This window comes from Suhomyces tanzawaensis, assembly GCF_001661415.1.
Source record: "Suhomyces tanzawaensis NRRL Y-17324 unplaced genomic scaffold CANTAscaffold_6, whole genome shotgun sequence".
Lineage (NCBI taxonomy): Eukaryota > Fungi > Ascomycota > Pichiomycetes > Serinales > Debaryomycetaceae > Suhomyces > Suhomyces tanzawaensis.
In genome coordinates, this window is record NW_017963641.1 from 348,027 (window position 1) to 364,293 (window position 16,267).

At 45.4% G+C, this 16,267-nt stretch overlaps 9 protein-coding genes across 9 annotated transcripts; 4 read left to right on the forward strand and 5 right to left on the reverse strand.

Annotated features, from left to right (window-relative positions):
• Positions 1-657: 657 nt before the first annotated feature.
• Positions 658-1,105, reverse strand: CANTADRAFT_55315 (SNAP receptor; the record flags this gene model as incomplete). Its single annotated transcript, XM_020210433.1, has 2 exons — positions 658-906; positions 1,019-1,105. 2 exons carry the CDS (start codon positions 1,103-1,105, stop codon positions 658-660), a joined length of 336 nt encoding a protein of 111 aa, XP_020062952.1.
• A 1,686-nt stretch (positions 1,106-2,791) lies between these two features.
• Positions 2,792-4,824, forward strand: ACT1 (actin; the record flags this gene model as incomplete). Its single annotated transcript, XM_020211797.1, has 3 exons — positions 2,792-3,810; positions 4,173-4,177; positions 4,778-4,824. The coding sequence occupies 3 exons, from the start codon at positions 2,792-2,794 to the stop codon at positions 4,822-4,824; spliced, it is 1,071 nt and encodes a 356-aa protein (XP_020062953.1).
• Positions 4,825-5,634: 810 nt separating this feature from the next.
• HSP70 (Hsp70 family chaperone) lies at positions 5,635-7,590 on the forward strand (the record flags this gene model as incomplete). Its single annotated transcript, XM_020210323.1, has 1 exon — positions 5,635-7,590. One exon carries the CDS (start codon positions 5,635-5,637, stop codon positions 7,588-7,590), a length of 1,956 nt encoding a protein of 651 aa, XP_020062954.1.
• Positions 7,591-7,665: 75 nt separating this feature from the next.
• Positions 7,666-9,928, reverse strand: CANTADRAFT_91289 (uncharacterized protein; the record flags this gene model as incomplete). The annotated part of the gene is made up of 2 exons (XM_020211798.1): positions 7,666-9,731; positions 9,865-9,928. 2 exons carry the CDS (start codon positions 9,926-9,928, stop codon positions 7,666-7,668), a joined length of 2,130 nt encoding a protein of 709 aa, XP_020062955.1.
• A 714-nt stretch (positions 9,929-10,642) lies between these two features.
• TGL99 (Tgl99p) lies at positions 10,643-12,046 on the reverse strand (the record flags this gene model as incomplete). Its single annotated transcript, XM_020211799.1, has 3 exons — positions 10,643-10,735; positions 10,769-11,892; positions 11,929-12,046. The coding sequence occupies 3 exons, from the start codon at positions 12,044-12,046 to the stop codon at positions 10,643-10,645; spliced, it is 1,335 nt and encodes a 444-aa protein (XP_020062956.1).
• Positions 12,047-12,394: 348 nt separating this feature from the next.
• MCU1 (Mcu1p) lies at positions 12,395-13,135 on the reverse strand (the record flags this gene model as incomplete). Its single annotated transcript, XM_020210392.1, has 1 exon — positions 12,395-13,135. The coding sequence occupies one exon, from the start codon at positions 13,133-13,135 to the stop codon at positions 12,395-12,397; it is 741 nt and encodes a 246-aa protein (XP_020062957.1).
• A 158-nt stretch (positions 13,136-13,293) lies between these two features.
• Positions 13,294-14,982, forward strand: GUP1 (O-acyltransferase; the record flags this gene model as incomplete). The annotated part of the gene is made up of 1 exon (XM_020210403.1): positions 13,294-14,982. One exon carries the CDS (start codon positions 13,294-13,296, stop codon positions 14,980-14,982), a length of 1,689 nt encoding a protein of 562 aa, XP_020062958.1.
• A 279-nt stretch (positions 14,983-15,261) lies between these two features.
• CANTADRAFT_40094 (uncharacterized protein) lies at positions 15,262-15,627 on the forward strand (the record flags this gene model as incomplete). The annotated part of the gene is made up of 1 exon (XM_020208825.1): positions 15,262-15,627. A coding segment is annotated over one exon (366 nt), but the record flags the coding sequence as incomplete, so codon positions are not given.
• Positions 15,628-15,792: 165 nt separating this feature from the next.
• CANTADRAFT_7321 (E2 ubiquitin-conjugating protein) lies at positions 15,793-16,253 on the reverse strand (the record flags this gene model as incomplete). The annotated part of the gene is made up of 2 exons (XM_020211097.1): positions 15,793-16,195; positions 16,243-16,253. The coding sequence occupies 2 exons, from the start codon at positions 16,251-16,253 to the stop codon at positions 15,793-15,795; spliced, it is 414 nt and encodes a 137-aa protein (XP_020062960.1).
• Positions 16,254-16,267: the final 14 nt, after the last annotated feature.

Consider the following 16,267-nt stretch of genomic DNA (forward strand, 5'->3'; position numbering starts at 1 on the left):
GCCCCGGCAGAGTGAGGGTAGCTGGGGCGAGCAGCAGGAGTGTTTCTAGCGGGAGGGAAGGCTGGCCGGGCTCGGCAGGGAGAGAACGGTGGTGGTAGCGAGAAGTGGTAGCGAGAAGCGGCAGCGAAAAGTGGAGAGGCCTCCCTAGCCGCGGTGGAATCTACTGTGTAGGCACCCTGGAGACAAGAGACTCAAGGAGGCCTTGGAAGTGCCAGTACATCAGTAGGCTTTGGTAGGCATCAATGCCCTCCAGTACGCCCTGGTGGTTCTAGTGGCTATTTCCGTCTGCCCAGGCCCCACAGAGACTACACCATACACCTTTCTCCAGCAGCTGCGTGCGCACCCTCCACATGTCCTATTCCCAATCAGGAAATTTCGAAATGCTACAGGATGCCGGTGCTGGCAGCACCAGAAAGTAAATAACACACTTCATTGACAAGTATAGACTTGGTTGCAAGATATAAATATTAGAATAGAGCGCCTTGTGGAGCCAAATCTGGATCCGCCGGACGCATTCACCACGCCATCAACGGGTAAACTGTAGAAGGAGAACAATTGGGCGTCCTAAAGGACAGGTGTCGTAAATTGAGAGGTTGGGCCATGATTCATCGCGGGTCGGGGTGGAATGAAGAAACGGAACGCAATTGGAACCGACGTCTACTTGAAGTGGACGGCGATTGGGACGATGATCACGATCAACACAATGATGACCCCGAAAATCAAGCACAATCTCATCTTGAAGTCCTTCCACCACATATCTTTTCTGACCCTGTTGGCGCCTCTTCTGAACCCCTGGGCGCTGATGGCCAAGTTGTCGGTCTTGTTTTCTATGGAGTCCAAACGCTCTCCACGTTCGGCAACCTTGTTGATGTTGTCACGCATGATGCCGACAGTGTCATCGATTTGCTAGACGTTAGTAGGGGTCCACGGACTGGTGGCAGCTGGTACGCTGATGAACATTAGAATAAGTTCGCCGCTGGTGGTGGGTGTTGTAGCGCTGCTAGATGCTTGTACTTACGGCCTGGATGGCGGCGGTCCTGGAGTTGGACTGGTCGCCTGTCGTCTGGTTTGGAATGTATGGGTCGTATGGAACGGAGGATGACATGATGGCTGGTAGGAACTGGGATGTGCTGACAATGTAGATCGAAATGATTTTTTGTCTGAGGGAGGTGCACGAGAAAAGAGGGTGGAGGAGGTTCAGTGCGAGGCGACGCTGGGACGACTGGGAGAGCTCTCGCTGTAAGTACAGGGCCAGTGGACGAGGGAGCGTGATGCCAACCGGGCCAGGGGGCTGGGGTTGTTGCTAAGAAGACCTGGCTAGGTCCGCGGCATCCGAGCATGCCTGATCCACCGTCAGTTCATCACAGAGCCGGCTTGGGGGGTGGCATGCCTTCTAGCTACTATGAAATGTCCAGTACCACCATCACCACCACCACCACCACGACGCTCGGTGCCCACTACCGCCACCTGCACCTCCTCGGTGGCCAGTGACACCACCTGCGTCTCGGCAGCGGGCTCCCCTCGGGCCACGTCCCGATCTCAGATCTGCCAGTGCCTACTAGGGCAGTGCGCGTCAGCGAAATCCGACAAATAGGAGCGGATGGTTCCAGCAATAGTTGCCATAGCCTCCTTGATTGCGGAGAAGATTTACGACACCACGCTGGTGGCGGTGGTGGTGGTGGTGCCACCACCTGCTCTGTAGTACGAATCTGTCTAGTATAGATCTGTGTACTGATGATTGGCCCGTAGTGCCACCAGCAACGGAGCCTACATCGTGGAGTGCCGGCTGGCCACCTTACCCCCGGCCCTCCTGCGTCCCTGCCTGGTGTGACATCAGCGATTCAGGGATCCACGGTCACTGCCCTCGTGACCGTATAGCCCACCTGGGACAATTCCGAGGCCAGGCCCAGACGCGTCGCCACCGGCCAGTCCCCAACATAACTTCCCCAAAAAAAGACCATAGCCACTCCTACCAACATCTAGTCCCTACAGGTCAGTAGCACCACCGTCCACCACCCTCCTACCTACCGCTACCTCTGTGTTGTGCTCTCCTCCACCTCGTCTAACCCTCGTATTGTCTGGTCGAAAATTTTTCTTTTTTCCCCTGTTCACGCACTCGCACCCGTCGTGGTTTAGGAGTTCGCACCGACGTCCATTTAAAACCAACAGCACTTTTGAATTCGTTGTTCTTTCTTTCTCTTTTCTTTCTTCAGTATAACTTTATACATTAATCAAATAGACATTCAATATGGACGGTGGTATGTATCCCAGAACACCCACAGGAGCTGGCTGTTGATTGATTGACGTGATAGCCGCGGCGGCTGCCGCGATCCGCCCATTGCCCGCTGGCAACCTTGATCCGACGAGCCTGAGTCCGGAATCATCCCACCAGTGGCGAATCCTTCCCTACTGGCCAATCGATCAAGCCTCTGGCGTCATGACCCGGGGCACGATGAATTGCACGCCCAACGTGTGCTTGACGTCGGCTTTTTCAGATTTTTCATTGCCACTGGCGTGCCGTTTCGTCGACGTTCGACGACGCAAACTCGGAGTGGCGCCCGTCGTTGCGCCTGCTCAATCAATCGAAGCATCCTTCAAGATCTCACACCAGCTCCCTCCAATTCCGGCTTTTGCCTTATTGCCGACAACAAGGAGCCTTATCATTTGTTGTTGGATCGAAAGTGGTTGTGTGCCGCACGACCACCCGCAAGCCAGCCTCGATTACGCCTGAAACCATACTAACACATTTACAGAAGAAGTAGCTGCTTTGGTCATTGATAACGGTTCCGGTATGTGTAAGGCCGGTTTCGCCGGTGATGACGCTCCACGTGCCGTTTTCCCATCTATCGTCGGTAGACCAAGACACCACGGTATCATGGTCGGTATGGGCCAAAAGGACTCTTACGTTGGTGACGAAGCTCAATCCAAGAGAGGTGTCTTGAGTTTGAGATACCCAATTGAACACGGTATCGTTACCAACTGGGACGATATGGAAAAGATCTGGCACCACACTTTCTACAACGAATTGAGAGTTGCCCCAGAAGAGCACCCAGTTTTGTTGACTGAAGCTCCAATGAACCCTAAGTCTAACAGAGAAAAGATGACTCAAATCATGTTTGAAACTTTCAACGTTCCAGCCTTCTACGTCTCTATCCAAGCCGTTCTTTCCTTATACTCTTCCGGTAGAACCACCGGTATTGTTTTGGACTCCGGTGATGGTGTTACCCACGTTGTTCCAATCTACGCTGGTTTCTCCTTGCCTCACGGTATCTTGAGAATTGACTTGGCCGGTAGAGACTTGACCGACTACTTGATGAAGATCTTGTCTGAACGTGGTTACGCTTTCTCTACTACTGCTGAAAGAGAAATTGTCAGAGACATCAAGGAGAAGTTGTGTTACGTTGCCTTGGACTTCGAACAAGAAATGCAAACCTCTTCTCAATCTTCTGCTATTGAAAAGTCTTACGAATTGCCAGATGGTCAAGTCATCACTATTGGTAACGAAAGATTCAGAACTGCTGAAGCTCTTTTCCGTCCATCTGACTTGGGTTTGGAAGCTGCTGGTATTGACCAAACTACTTACAACTCTATCATGAAGTGTGACGTCGATGTCCGTAAGGAATTGTACGGTAACATTGTTATGTCCGGTGGTACCACCATGTTCCCAGGTATTGCTGAACGTATGCAAAAGGAAATCACCGCTTTGGCTCCATCTTCTATGAAGGTCAAGATCATTGCCCCACCAGAAAGAAAGTACTCTGTCTGGATTGGTGGTTCCATTTTGGCTTCCTTATCCACTTTCCAACAATTGTGGATCTCAAAACAAGAATACGACGAATCTGGACCATCTATCGTTCACCACAAGTGTTTCTAAACACGGTCATCCAATCCTCCCTACAATTCTTCACCATCTCTATTTTCTTTCTACCTATTTATATCTAATTATATAAAGATCTACTAGTTCAGTATCCTTGTTTTACCTTGTTTTATGTGTTCTTGTTGTTTAACCTAAAAAGGATATCCAGAAGAATAAAAAAGAAAAGATTTAATAAATGATAAGTTGTCCAAAGAACTTGAAAGAAAGTTGTTTTGTGAGGTGAAAGAATAGTTTGGTGCTTGAATATCTTGATGGTAGCTGAAATATTACGTATGAAAAATTCTTGGTCATATAGTGAATGTATAAGTATATGTTCGATTCTGTAGAATTAAATAGCAAGTAACGCAGGTGTGATAATATGCTCGATTCAGAGAAATAGCAACTTGCACAGTTGTGAATAGGATCCCCGATCGATGCTGTAGAATCAACTAGAAGATTGTAACAGTTGCAATTAGGATCATGTTGATTCTGGTGTCTGTATAAGTCACACACTTGTTGTGATTAGGATCATGTTGATTCTTGTGTTCATTGTGCTTCTCAGCACTGTACTTGGTGACTCTGTCTCATGCTGAGATTTTTGTTTGGTTCGCTTCTTCATCGCTGTCTTCCATTTCTTCGTCTTCCTCGTCTTCGCTATGAAGAATCTGGGGACTCTTGTCTGTAGTTGCTTCTTCAGACGCGTCACGTCTTTGTTTCAACTGGTTCATTCCGTCATAAAAATGGGACCACAAGCGGCCCACATCATCGAATTCTTTTCCCACTTGGATTGACTCGTTCAACGACCTGTTTAAGATGTCCAAGTTGTAGACCACGGAGTCCATGGAATTGGATATTTCTTGGATGAGCAAATCGCGTTGCTTTTCGAAATAGGCCGAGCCGCCGCTGGAGGATGAGGACGAGGGCGGCACGCCGCCTGTCGAGGACGACGGCACTGGCGTCGCTTTTGATGGGGTCGAGGACATTGGCTTCCGCTGGCTGGTGTTAGGGCATTGTGTTGTGGTTAAGATGGTGAACGTGAGGGATGTGTCACGTGAACACGCATCACCTGAAGCATGTTGACTCCCTTCTTCCTCAGCGTGTGATCCCACACGGCGGTGCCAATTGGGCCAGCCTTGCCTCCATGTGCTTTTCCGCCCAGCAGTCTATGCCAATAAGCCATCCTCATCCATTTCCACAACCTTCTCGCAATTGTCCTTTTCCGTCATGGTGCAAGGCCCTATGCTCATAGCGCGCCGGTAAGGGTGCGCCAGCACAGGGTAGAGCTCCATAACCAACAGGCTCCTGAATCCCAAATTGCTCAATACAGCCCAAGAGGTCCATCAAGGATGCCATCTTTCAATTGAGCCGTTTCCGCCAGCTCTGTGTAATCGTAGAGGCCGGTTCTGGTCTAATATTTTTGCAGCCTCCCACTACCCCCTAACAAGTTAACAACAACATCCTGGCCTCATTGGGGCCCCTGACTGGCCCTTGCTCTCCGAAGAAACCAAAGAACATCAGGGGTGGTGCTAGAACCTCCATGGAGGCTCCAGAAGCTAGTCGTTCGTGGCGATTCTATACGTTTCCATTCCCTTCCACAACCTTCTACTGGTTCGATACCCTTCCACGGTCACCCCATTAAGGGGTGCGGGGATCGCAACCGTTTAGCAACTAATGGGCGCAAACGCCAACTATAAATTGCAGCCAGGGGAAGCAAGATCTCACTTCCTATTCAACAAACTCGTTTAGTAACCATCACATCACAACTGAATAACTACAAAATGAGTAAAGCCGTCGGAATTGATTTAGGAACAACCTACTCCTGTGTGGCCCACTTCACCAATGACAGAGTGGAAATTATCGCCAACGATCAGGGTAACCGGACTACACCCTCATATGTGGCCTTCACGGACACTGAGCGGTTGATCGGTGATGCTGCCAAGAATCAGGCTGCAATGAACCCTTCAAACACTGTTTTTGACGCCAAGCGTTTGATTGGACGTAAGTTCAACGACCAGGAAGTCCAGAATGACATCAAACACTTCCCTTTCAAGCTCATTGACAAGGGTGGTAAGCCCAATATCCAGGTGGAATTCAAGGGTGAGACCAAGGTTTTCACTCCAGAAGAGATCTCCTCCATGGTGTTGACAAAGATGAAGGAAACCGCCGAAGGTTTCTTGGGAGGTGCGGTTACTGATGCTGTGGTCACTGTACCAGCATACTTCAACGACTCTCAAAGACAAGCTACCAAGGATGCAGGATTGATTGCAGGATTGAATGTCTTGAGAATCATCAACGAACCTACCGCTGCTGCTATTGCTTATGGTTTGGACAAGAAGGGTACCAGTGAACACAACGTCTTGATTTTCGACTTGGGTGGTGGTACTTTTGATGTTTCGCTTTTAGCCATAGATGATGGTATCTTTGAAGTGAAGGCTACCGCTGGTGACACCCACTTGGGTGGTGAAGATTTTGACCACAGATTGGTCAACCATTTCATCACTGAGTTTAAGAGAAAGAACAAGAAGGACTTGTCCTCTAACCAAAGGGCATTGAGAAGATTAAGAACTGCCTGTGAGCGTGCAAAGAGATCCTTATCTTCGTCTGCCCAAACCTCGATTGAAATCGACTCTTTGTATGAAGGTATTGATTTCTATACCTCAATTACTAGAGCCAGATTCGAAGAGTTGTGTGCTGACTTGTTCAGAACCACCATTGACCCTGTTGAAAAGGTGTTGAAGGATGCCAAGATTGACAAGTCCCAAGTTGACGAAATCGTTCTCGTTGGTGGTTCCACAAGAATCCCAAAGATTCAAAAGTTAGTTTCTGACTTCTTCAACGGTAAGGAACCTAACAAGTCTATCAACCCCGATGAGGCGGTCGCTTATGGTGCTGCTGTTCAAGCTGCCATTTTGACCGGTGACACATCTTCTAAGACTCAAGACTTGTTGTTGTTGGATGTCGCCCCATTATCGATGGGTATTGAAACTGCTGGTGGTGTTATGACCAAGTTGATTCCAAGAAATGCTACCATCCCAACAAAGAAGTCTGAAACCTTCTCTACTTACGCTGATAACCAACCAGGTGTTCTCATTCAAGTATATGAAGGTGAAAGAGCTCAAACCAAGGACAACAACCTTTTGGGTAAGTTCGATTTGACGGGAATTCCACCTGCTCCAAGAGGGGTCCCTCAAATTGAGGTCACTTTCGACGTTGATGCCAACGGTATCTTGAATGTTTCAGCCTTAGAAAAGGGTACTGGTAAGACTCAAAAGATCACCATTACGAACGACAAGGGTAGACTTTCTAAGGAAGATATCGAAAGAATGGTGAGTGAAGCCGAAAAGTACAAGGAAGAGGATGAAAAGGAGGCTGCAAGAATCCAAGCTAAGAACACCTTGGAATCTTATGCTTACTCATTGAGAAACTCTATCACTGATGGTGAAATTAAGGATAAGATCGGTGAAGATGATAGAGCCAAGTTAGACAAGGCTATTAGCGAAACTATTGAATGGTTGGATGGTTCTCAAGCAGCTACTACTGAAGAATACTCTGACAAGCAAAAGGAACTTGAGGGTATTGCTAATCCAATCATTTCTTCTGCTTACTCTGCAGCGGGTGGTGCTCCTCCAGGTGGTGCTCCCCCAGGCGGCGCTCCAGGCGGATTCCCAGGTGCAGGTGCCCCAGGTGGTGCTGCTCCAGGCAGTGAAGGTCCAACTGTGGAAGAAGTTGATTAAGCTTACGATGTTTTTCATGTGAATAATTTATATTTGGGTTTTTAGGTTTTGTATTAAAGGAATATATCTTTATGATTAAGTCAACAATTCATTTGACAATGAAAATGTAGTAGCTAGTATCCACATTAGAATTAGTATTAACCCGATTCGTCTATCGAATTTCCAGTCATTAAATGGTACTAAAGCCAATATTAAACTGATATTGACGATCAAGGCAATAGTTGTCGATCTAATGGTCTGGGTATTTTCAATTCTGAATCCTCTGCTATCTAAGTCCCTGTCCATTAATATTAATCCACTGAGTCCCATTGAACATAATGCCAAAAGTGGTCCACCAAAGCATGCACCAAATGCCATGATCGGCATACCCATCCTAGCAATTGTGAAATTTGAAATCAAGTCTCCTACTGAATTTCCTATTGCAAAAACAGTCACCCCTAAGATATCATCATTCAAATTATAAATGACAGCAACAGTTTTTAAAATGCTGATAATCTCTGTGGCAAACAAGGAAACCCATGACAAGGAAATGACAAATCCAAAAAATGCAGCCGAATAGTTGATAACCTTTAGCTTCTTGATAGCGGCTAAGTCAACAACACTTGAGTTGGTTATTGAGCCATCAGAAAGAACTCTGGCATGATAACTCTTTTGAACCACATAAAACATCACATATGCAAACAAAATACTGAATAAAGAAAAAATGAATCCGTGAAAAGGTGAAATAATAAGCAAAAAAATAGACCCACAAATGGCTTGGGTAGAGAGGAGTGAACGATCTAACTCAAAGTTAAAATCGTCATCTTCATCCGAATCTTCATTGGACGAAGAACTAAATGGTATTGCAGAATTGTTATTTAGATTTTCTCTGTCCTTCAAAGCCTTCAAAGTTGCCTGATCTCTCACTGGATTGGAGATTCTTAAGAAAACTGAAATTGGGAGCAACAAAATAGTGCTGACTTTTGTGTTTATGTCTTGATCTGGGAAGTCCAACAATTGGGGAGCTAGTAACTTAGTCAATGACGAGTCTTCATTTCTCAACAAATAAACTAACCTCATACTTAAAGGCACGTTATTGAATTCAAAGCTTTGTGAAGGCTGGTCGGTTGCCTCCTCGTAAGAATCGCCCTGCGTTTCTGAATTTCTATATGGCATGGATGTATCTGGAAGTGTTTGAATTTCTCTATCGTTACTGCTGCTTGAATTGCTTGAAAACGTGATAGGAGCAGTAAACGGACGATCCAAGTCTAGCTTGATTCTGCTGTGTACATGAGAATGTTTGGTCAATTCTTTGAGAAGGACCTTAAGTCCAAAGGAACCGGGGATATCAGACTCCACGTCCTTATCTCCATTGTCTGGGGTCTCGTCTTCATCATTTTCATTGAAGTTCAATGACTCAATGCCTGGTAAATTGGAAAAGGTATCAAGAAAAATGTCGTCATCTTGATGATCTTCATCGGGCTGATCATTGAGTAGAAAGTTGGCTCTCGTGCGCTGATCTTTCAATTTCTTCTTTAGTTTAGCTTTCAGCATAGAATGAGTGGACAATGCCACTACCACATACAACAGGTACGTTGCAAGCAAAATTATGCAATTGGACAAACTGAGATAGGAATCCAACAAGACGAAATATATGAGAGTTGCAACCACCAAAAAGAAACCAGCATCTCTTAAAAATAGCTTTTTTGAAACCTTGAAGGGATGGATAATTGCCATCGATCCCAAAACCACGGTGGTGATAAAAAATGCTGCTCCCAATGACTCTGAAAGTGCCAAGTCGCTGGAGCCCACACTCATGGCCTTGTATGTGCTTAACACGTCAGGCGAGCTGTTACCTAGCGCCAACAACGTGAGGCCCGCAAGGTTATCTGATAAGTTAAGGAATTTGGAAATGGTGTATAAGTTTGGACACAAGTAATCGGATGCCGTAAGCCCTAAGGAAGCGAAACATGAGACTAAAAGCACAACCAAGAAGCCCATTGACATTGTTCCAAAGCCTGAGCAGTAGTACATCGATAGGTAGTTGATTCTACCGATCTGGTACTCGTCGTCATTGCAGTTGGCCCTCACAAAGGCACATTGTTGGTCCAATGGGACCTTGTAGACTTGCCCACAAGACAACCCGTTTTCGATGGGGCTATCTGTCAGATTCCGTCGAAACACGCTGCCACCATTCCATGTGCCTGTGGTCGGCGAGGAGCTTGCGGCCGTGGCTGCTATCAATAGGACTATTGTCGACCTAGATAGCTTCATCAACCGTAGATAAGATCATACCCAGAACTTTGTCGCTAGATGGTGGAGATAGTGCGACATAGATCTTAGTCCAGCAGTTAGACATGCAGGAGAACCATCACAGTGGGGTCCCAAGTTGCACATAGTTGTGGTAGGCACTGGCTGGCACTGGCTCAGCGTGACCCGAGTCACCCTTACCTGTCCTATTTAGCTGGTTGGCAAAAGCAGGAATCTGGAGTTGTTTGAGCAGGTCACTTTATCTTGTTGGCCAATTCACCAAGTTTACTATTGACACATTGGCTCTTAGACCTTCTACCTTGCTATCTTCATGGTGCCATGCAAGAAACTGAGGGCTGGTCATTGAGGTAGTATAGTCGGGTTCGATAATTAGAGATATCCCTAGTCATATTCATGACATACTGGGCACAATTAGGTCCACTGTCTACACGGAACCCGATTCTACAGATGAAATGTTTAGCTGATCATTGCACCACTTCCCATACGGGCACACGAAGGTAATCCCTTAATAACAACAAGGTTAAACATGAAATGCTGCACCCAAGATCAATTAATTTGTTCTCCAGTCCATCCCTAAAAGCGTAACAATATCCCGTTGGTCATGGGTCAGAACGCCGTAATGGGTTCAACCTCAAAGGAATGCTTTGGCGTCACGAATGGCTGTGATTTTTGCGTTAAGGTTCGAAAAAACTGGCGGGCATCGCGCCTTTATATAGTTTACAAATTCCGGGTAACCCCGAAAAACTGGGTTGCCTATACCTAGCAGCTACGCATAGTTAAGAATCATTCTATTAAGAGAACTCTATGGGCTGTAGTCATTGCCGTTCCACTCGAAGTTAGTCAACTTCTTTTGTGATATGTGTTCTCCATTGAGTGCACCCATCGAGGTGGTTTGCTTCTTAGAGTTGTTCTCCATAGCTGCAACTACTTTGCTGAATACCTTTTCGTAGACATCATTAGCCCATAACACATCCATATGTTCGTACCCCGAACAGGCTACCACTTCCAATTTTGATTTCATTCTATCGTTATGCTCCAAAATGAGCTTTTTTGTTTCCTCAATATCCACCAATATATCCGAATCTCCGTAAAAGAGTAACATAGGGACATTAAGGTGGTGTGCAATTGGGAATGGTGCAGCATTGTGCACCGTGTATTGTGGAGATTTGCACATAGTGGACAAACTAGTTAATCCAATCCCACATGTTTCATCGAACATTTGGAACCGTTTTGCAGTAATGATTTGAAACCAGTGTACCACAGTTTTGACAGAAGTAATGGAAAACATGTGGGGGTACCCGATTTTCATCTGGTCCTTTGAAATGTTTTGCGACTTCCAGTTAAAGAGTAGAATTAATGATGCATTAATTACCCTCTCATAAAGATTGGGTCCCATAAGATACGCCCAGAATGATACCGAGGGCAATATTGCTCTGTAGCCAAAAATGCTATGCAAGAAGGTGTTATCGTTAGCCGAATAATCACATATAGTTTTGAATACGGTATGGTTGAGATTCTTGGGTATCACTGCAGGAGATAAGCCCACAAAGTAATTAATCTGGTTATTCAAGGTAGGCTTCAAACTCAAACTGGCAAATAACTGGGAACACCCCTGAGAAAATCCAAGGTAAGTGACTTTGTCCTCATGAGTATAGAAGCTTAAAATGTACAGGATCGTATCGGGGATATCGTAGTATGCAAATTCATCTAATGAAAAGTCCCAAAACTCGGGGTCAGACACCGACAACTTTAAATGTTTTCTGGAATACTTATTCCCACGGTTATTTCCCAACCAAACCTCCCATCCCAAGTCTGCCAACAAGTATGGGAGATTTTTGTTCTTCTCTGATCCCAAAACGAATAGTTCTGAGTTAGTGCACAAGCCGTGGTGGAAGTAGGCAATCTTACCGTGTCCGTTGTATACTGAGTCTCGCTTTTCGAGCTTGTGGACCACTAGTAAGTAGCTATCTTTTGTTGTAACCACATGCTCTCTTATCAAGTAGTCGGATACTTTGGCTATTTGTGTTATATCTCCGGCCCTGATTATGGACTCTATCGTGTCCTCTGACTTGACATCTTTCGGCTCACTCGTTCTACCTGTGATGGCGTTGAATATGTGTATCAAGTAGTTGAGTTGAAGCTGGATCACTATGGCCACCAAATTGAAGAGCGTTCTTAGTATGGATACGCGTTTCTGGTATACCATTCTGCAATAGTGTCGATATACTTGTGCTTGTGCTAATGACGTATGGGCGAATGCTCTGTATCCAGTTATCTTTTAGTACCTTCCGGGAGCTACTTTCTTCTAACACTGTGTGGACTTGGTTGAATGTTTTGACGTGTATATATATCAGGTACGATGCTTTTTCGATTTCATGTGCTATTTTGTCTGCGAGAATTCCTATATACAAAGAGAAGAACTATACTTGGTTGATTTTACTAGATTCTACTGTGAAAAAGGGAGATGACCAGATCAATGCATGTTTTGGCCACCAGACTGTGGCATGATCTAAAAGGGAAATTCTGAGCTCAACTCGGCCAAGTCACCCGGTTTTTACCAAATTCCAAACCACTTCTTTTTCTTGTCAACCTGAGGGACATAATCTCCGTCTCTGATGAGCTCTGCGGCGAACTGCTTGTGCATATCATATTCTCTCAACAAGTTCTCCTCTTGCTCTTGTTGCAATCTCTGGGCCTCCAAAACGTGTCTCTCCGAAGGTCTGTTTAAAGCAAACTCATTTTCGGTGGTCTTTCTGATATCTTCGGGAATATAATCAGTATCCCTGACATTTTTTATCACCACGTTAGAACCCTTGGGGTGGTATAAGTCGTCGTAATCTTGGTCAGTCAAGCCCACTAGTCTTTCCTTTATTCTCAATCTGAATCTGTAGAAATCCGACATCACGTTCTCTCTGCCGTCATTCCAACGGTGGAAGAATGCAAAATATACCACAATCGATCCTCCCAAAAACGAGCCAAACCATCTTGATCCAGTGTTCAATCGTTGATTGGTGTCGACTCTTCTCAACACTTTATATTGTCCAGGGTACAATTCCGAGGCTGGACGAGGGGTGTAATTCAATCTTTTCATCGTCTCGTTGACCTTTTTGTATTGGGTTGGGTTCTTTGGTATGGACGAGAACCCTTCAGGTTGATTTCCTGGAATCTTGAATTCGGATGGATATCCTTCGGGAGGTCTTACGTCTGTGGGGTCATATGGGTTGTAGGGAGCTTTTGGCGGAACCCAACCTTTGGGATTGGGTCTTCTTTCGAATTCGGATTCTTTATCTGACATTCTATGTATAGTTACACCGTGGGGTACTTCTATAGATATGGTTCAGTTCACTCATCGATGCCTGCACCCAGTATTTTTGTAACCTGTAGTTGTGTCGCAGCACCTTACAGGTTTTGTGCCCACATATCAAACACTACACGTCTTCATCATAGCTGATAATGACGTTCCTATCAGAATTCCTTTCCTTCTTCTCGTTGGAGGCATTGGACACGCGGTTGTTGCCCAATGAGCAGAAGAAGCAAGCTGTCCAAAAGAGATCGAATCCAGTGTCAAAATGGCACACCTTGGAATTCAAGTTTTACATGTTGGTGTTTGCTATCACGGTGCCATTGATGTACAAAACAGCCATGGATGCTTCCAATGAGACAAACCCTAACTACCCCCGTTTCCAGCATCTCCTCAGCGATGGCTGGTTGTTTGGTAGGAAGGTTGATAACTCAGATCAACAATATGCATTCTTCAGAAACAACTTTGGCGTGTTAGCAGCATTCATTGTGATCCACTGGTCGTTGAGACGACTTATAGGTAAGTTCTTTCAGGTGACCAAGAGAACTTACTACGATTTCGGGTTCGGGGTATTTTTCTTATTCGCAATCCATGGTTTCAATACACCCAAATTGCTTATTCATATTGCCATCAACTATTCGATAACCCATTTCATCAAAAACCATCGGGCAGCAATTGCGGTAACCTGGGTATATGGTTTGCTGACCTTGTTTGTCAATGACTGGTACTGGGACTATCCAACGGGGATAAGCATTATTGATCATGGTTTCAAGGGAATCGTGGAGAGATGGGACGTCTTTTATAACTTCACATTACTCAGAATGATGTCATTTAACATGGACTATTTGGAGAGAGCCAAAGAGATCGAGAATGCAAAAGTCTCTCTTGATAAAGATGAAACCAAGTTATCGACCCTTTCATATCTCGATGATAGACAAAGGTTAACCGCTCCTCTACCAATTGTCGATTACAATTGGGTGAACTACTTTGCCTACCTCACATATACCCCACTTTTCATTGCAGGTCCCATTGTGACATTTAATGATTTTATTTACCAGTCCAACTATCAATCGTTGCCATCAGTCAAAGATTACACCAGAACTTTCCGTTACTTCTTAAGATTGGTGTTTTGTGTATTGGTCATGGAATTCTTGCTTCACTTCATGTACGTGGTTGCGGTGTCAAAAACTAAGGCCTGGGAAGGAGATACACCATTCCAAATCTCTATGTTGGGAATGTTCAACTTGAATATCATTTGGCTCAAATTATTGATTCCGTGGAGATTATTCCGGTTCTGGAGTCTTTTGGATGGGATAGATCCACCAGAGAATATGATCAGGTGTATGGATAACAACTATTCGGCACTTGCATTCTGGAGAGCTTGGCACAGATCCTTCAACAGATGGGTTATCAGATACATCTACATCCCAATGGGAGGCGGAGGAAAGTACAGAATCATCAACAGTCTTCTTGTGTTTAGTTTTGTGGCTATTTGGCATGACATCGAGTTGAAACTCTTGATGTGGGGCTGGCTCGTGGTAGTGTTCTTGATTCCCGAAATTTCTGCCACCATCTACTTCAAGAGGTTCGAACACGAGTGGTGGTTCAGGCATTTGTGTGCAGTGGGTGCGGTAGTGAACATTTGGATGATGATGATAGCAAACTTATACGGCTTTTGTCTTGGAAACGATGGCACCCTTGCGCTTCTTCGGGAAATGTTCAATACCGTCAGTGGCATTGAGTTTTTCATATTCTCTTCGGGAGCTCTCTTTGTGGGTGCCCAGGTGATGTTTGAGTTGAGAGAGGCCGAGAAGAGGAAGGGTATCGACGTGAGGTGTTGAGCCCGAGTGTGCCAGTAGAGCTGGCAAGCCACGGTTCTCACCAAGGAAATACATGCATTGCAAGGAACTAAATAACTGTAGCGAATGGGGAAGTACCCACGGTGGAGTACAGACGGAAAAGTGAAGGCTTACAAGTGCAATTCCATATGTGAACGGTATTCTAGTATTAGCCTAATCATTAGTTAACCCGTGGTTCAGGTTTTGCACCATTTAACTCCCGTAAGCGTGAGCACTTCTCGCGCGACATCAAATCGGACCTGGAATACTTCCTCCCTAACCATGGCTCCTCCAGTCCCCGTATACAATCACAACGAGATACGAAGTCGTTTTCGTGAACAGCTAGAAAATCCTGCCAAGTATGAGTGCCAGTTGAAGTCGTTAACTCAGCATGAATGCACATTCCGTACATTTGCAGACAGGTCCAGACCTCCAGAGTTCATATGCCTTCCGTTCAAGCGGATCTTCCAGAGATGCCTAGTGCCCTCGATAGTCAAGGAAAACGGAAAGAAGAAGCATGTCGACAAGTGGGTCAACATAGAAGTCACCAACAGTGACACCAACCGCGATCTCTTTCAGGACAAGAAGTACAAGTCAGTAGTGGCTGAATTCTTGAGTGCGGAAGAAGACTTTCAACGGATGATGAAGGAGGCAGAAACTTTGAGCGAAACAAGGGCAAACGAACAATAGTCGGGGCTCGGAGCTCCTATAGACAACTAGCACGATTAATGACTTTAATATACTATCATTACATGTATTACAGTACGTATTATGTAGATGCAAAACCACTTAGATCGCCCGGACCTCAAGCATCTAGTAGGTTGTTCCTTCGGTAGGTTGTGCCAACTTCTTGTTAGCAGAGGAGGCCATGCTTTTTCTCAATTCCAAAAGCACGGTTTCCATGGTGTATGATCTCTTCCAGTTCTTCAAGGTGTCGAACTTGTCAACCACAACATGACCCTGGGAATCAACGCAAGGTAAGTTAATCTTGGACACAAACTGGACCTTTGGAGGCTTGTCTGGGTAATTCTCATCACATACAATGCTCAATGAGTAGATACGGTTCTCGTGGGTAGAATGAGGTGGTCCCAAGATAGTTCCGTTCCAATTGGTCATGGAGATATCATCTTGATTGGTCAATCCATACGAGATCAGCTCAGCACCCAATCCTTTTTCTCCCTTTTCTAATTCCTCCAATAATTTGAAGTTTCTTGGACTGAAAGTTAGCGATGGGATGGTTCTTATGCTTTCCGTGACACTTACATTTTCGACATCTCTATTTGTAATA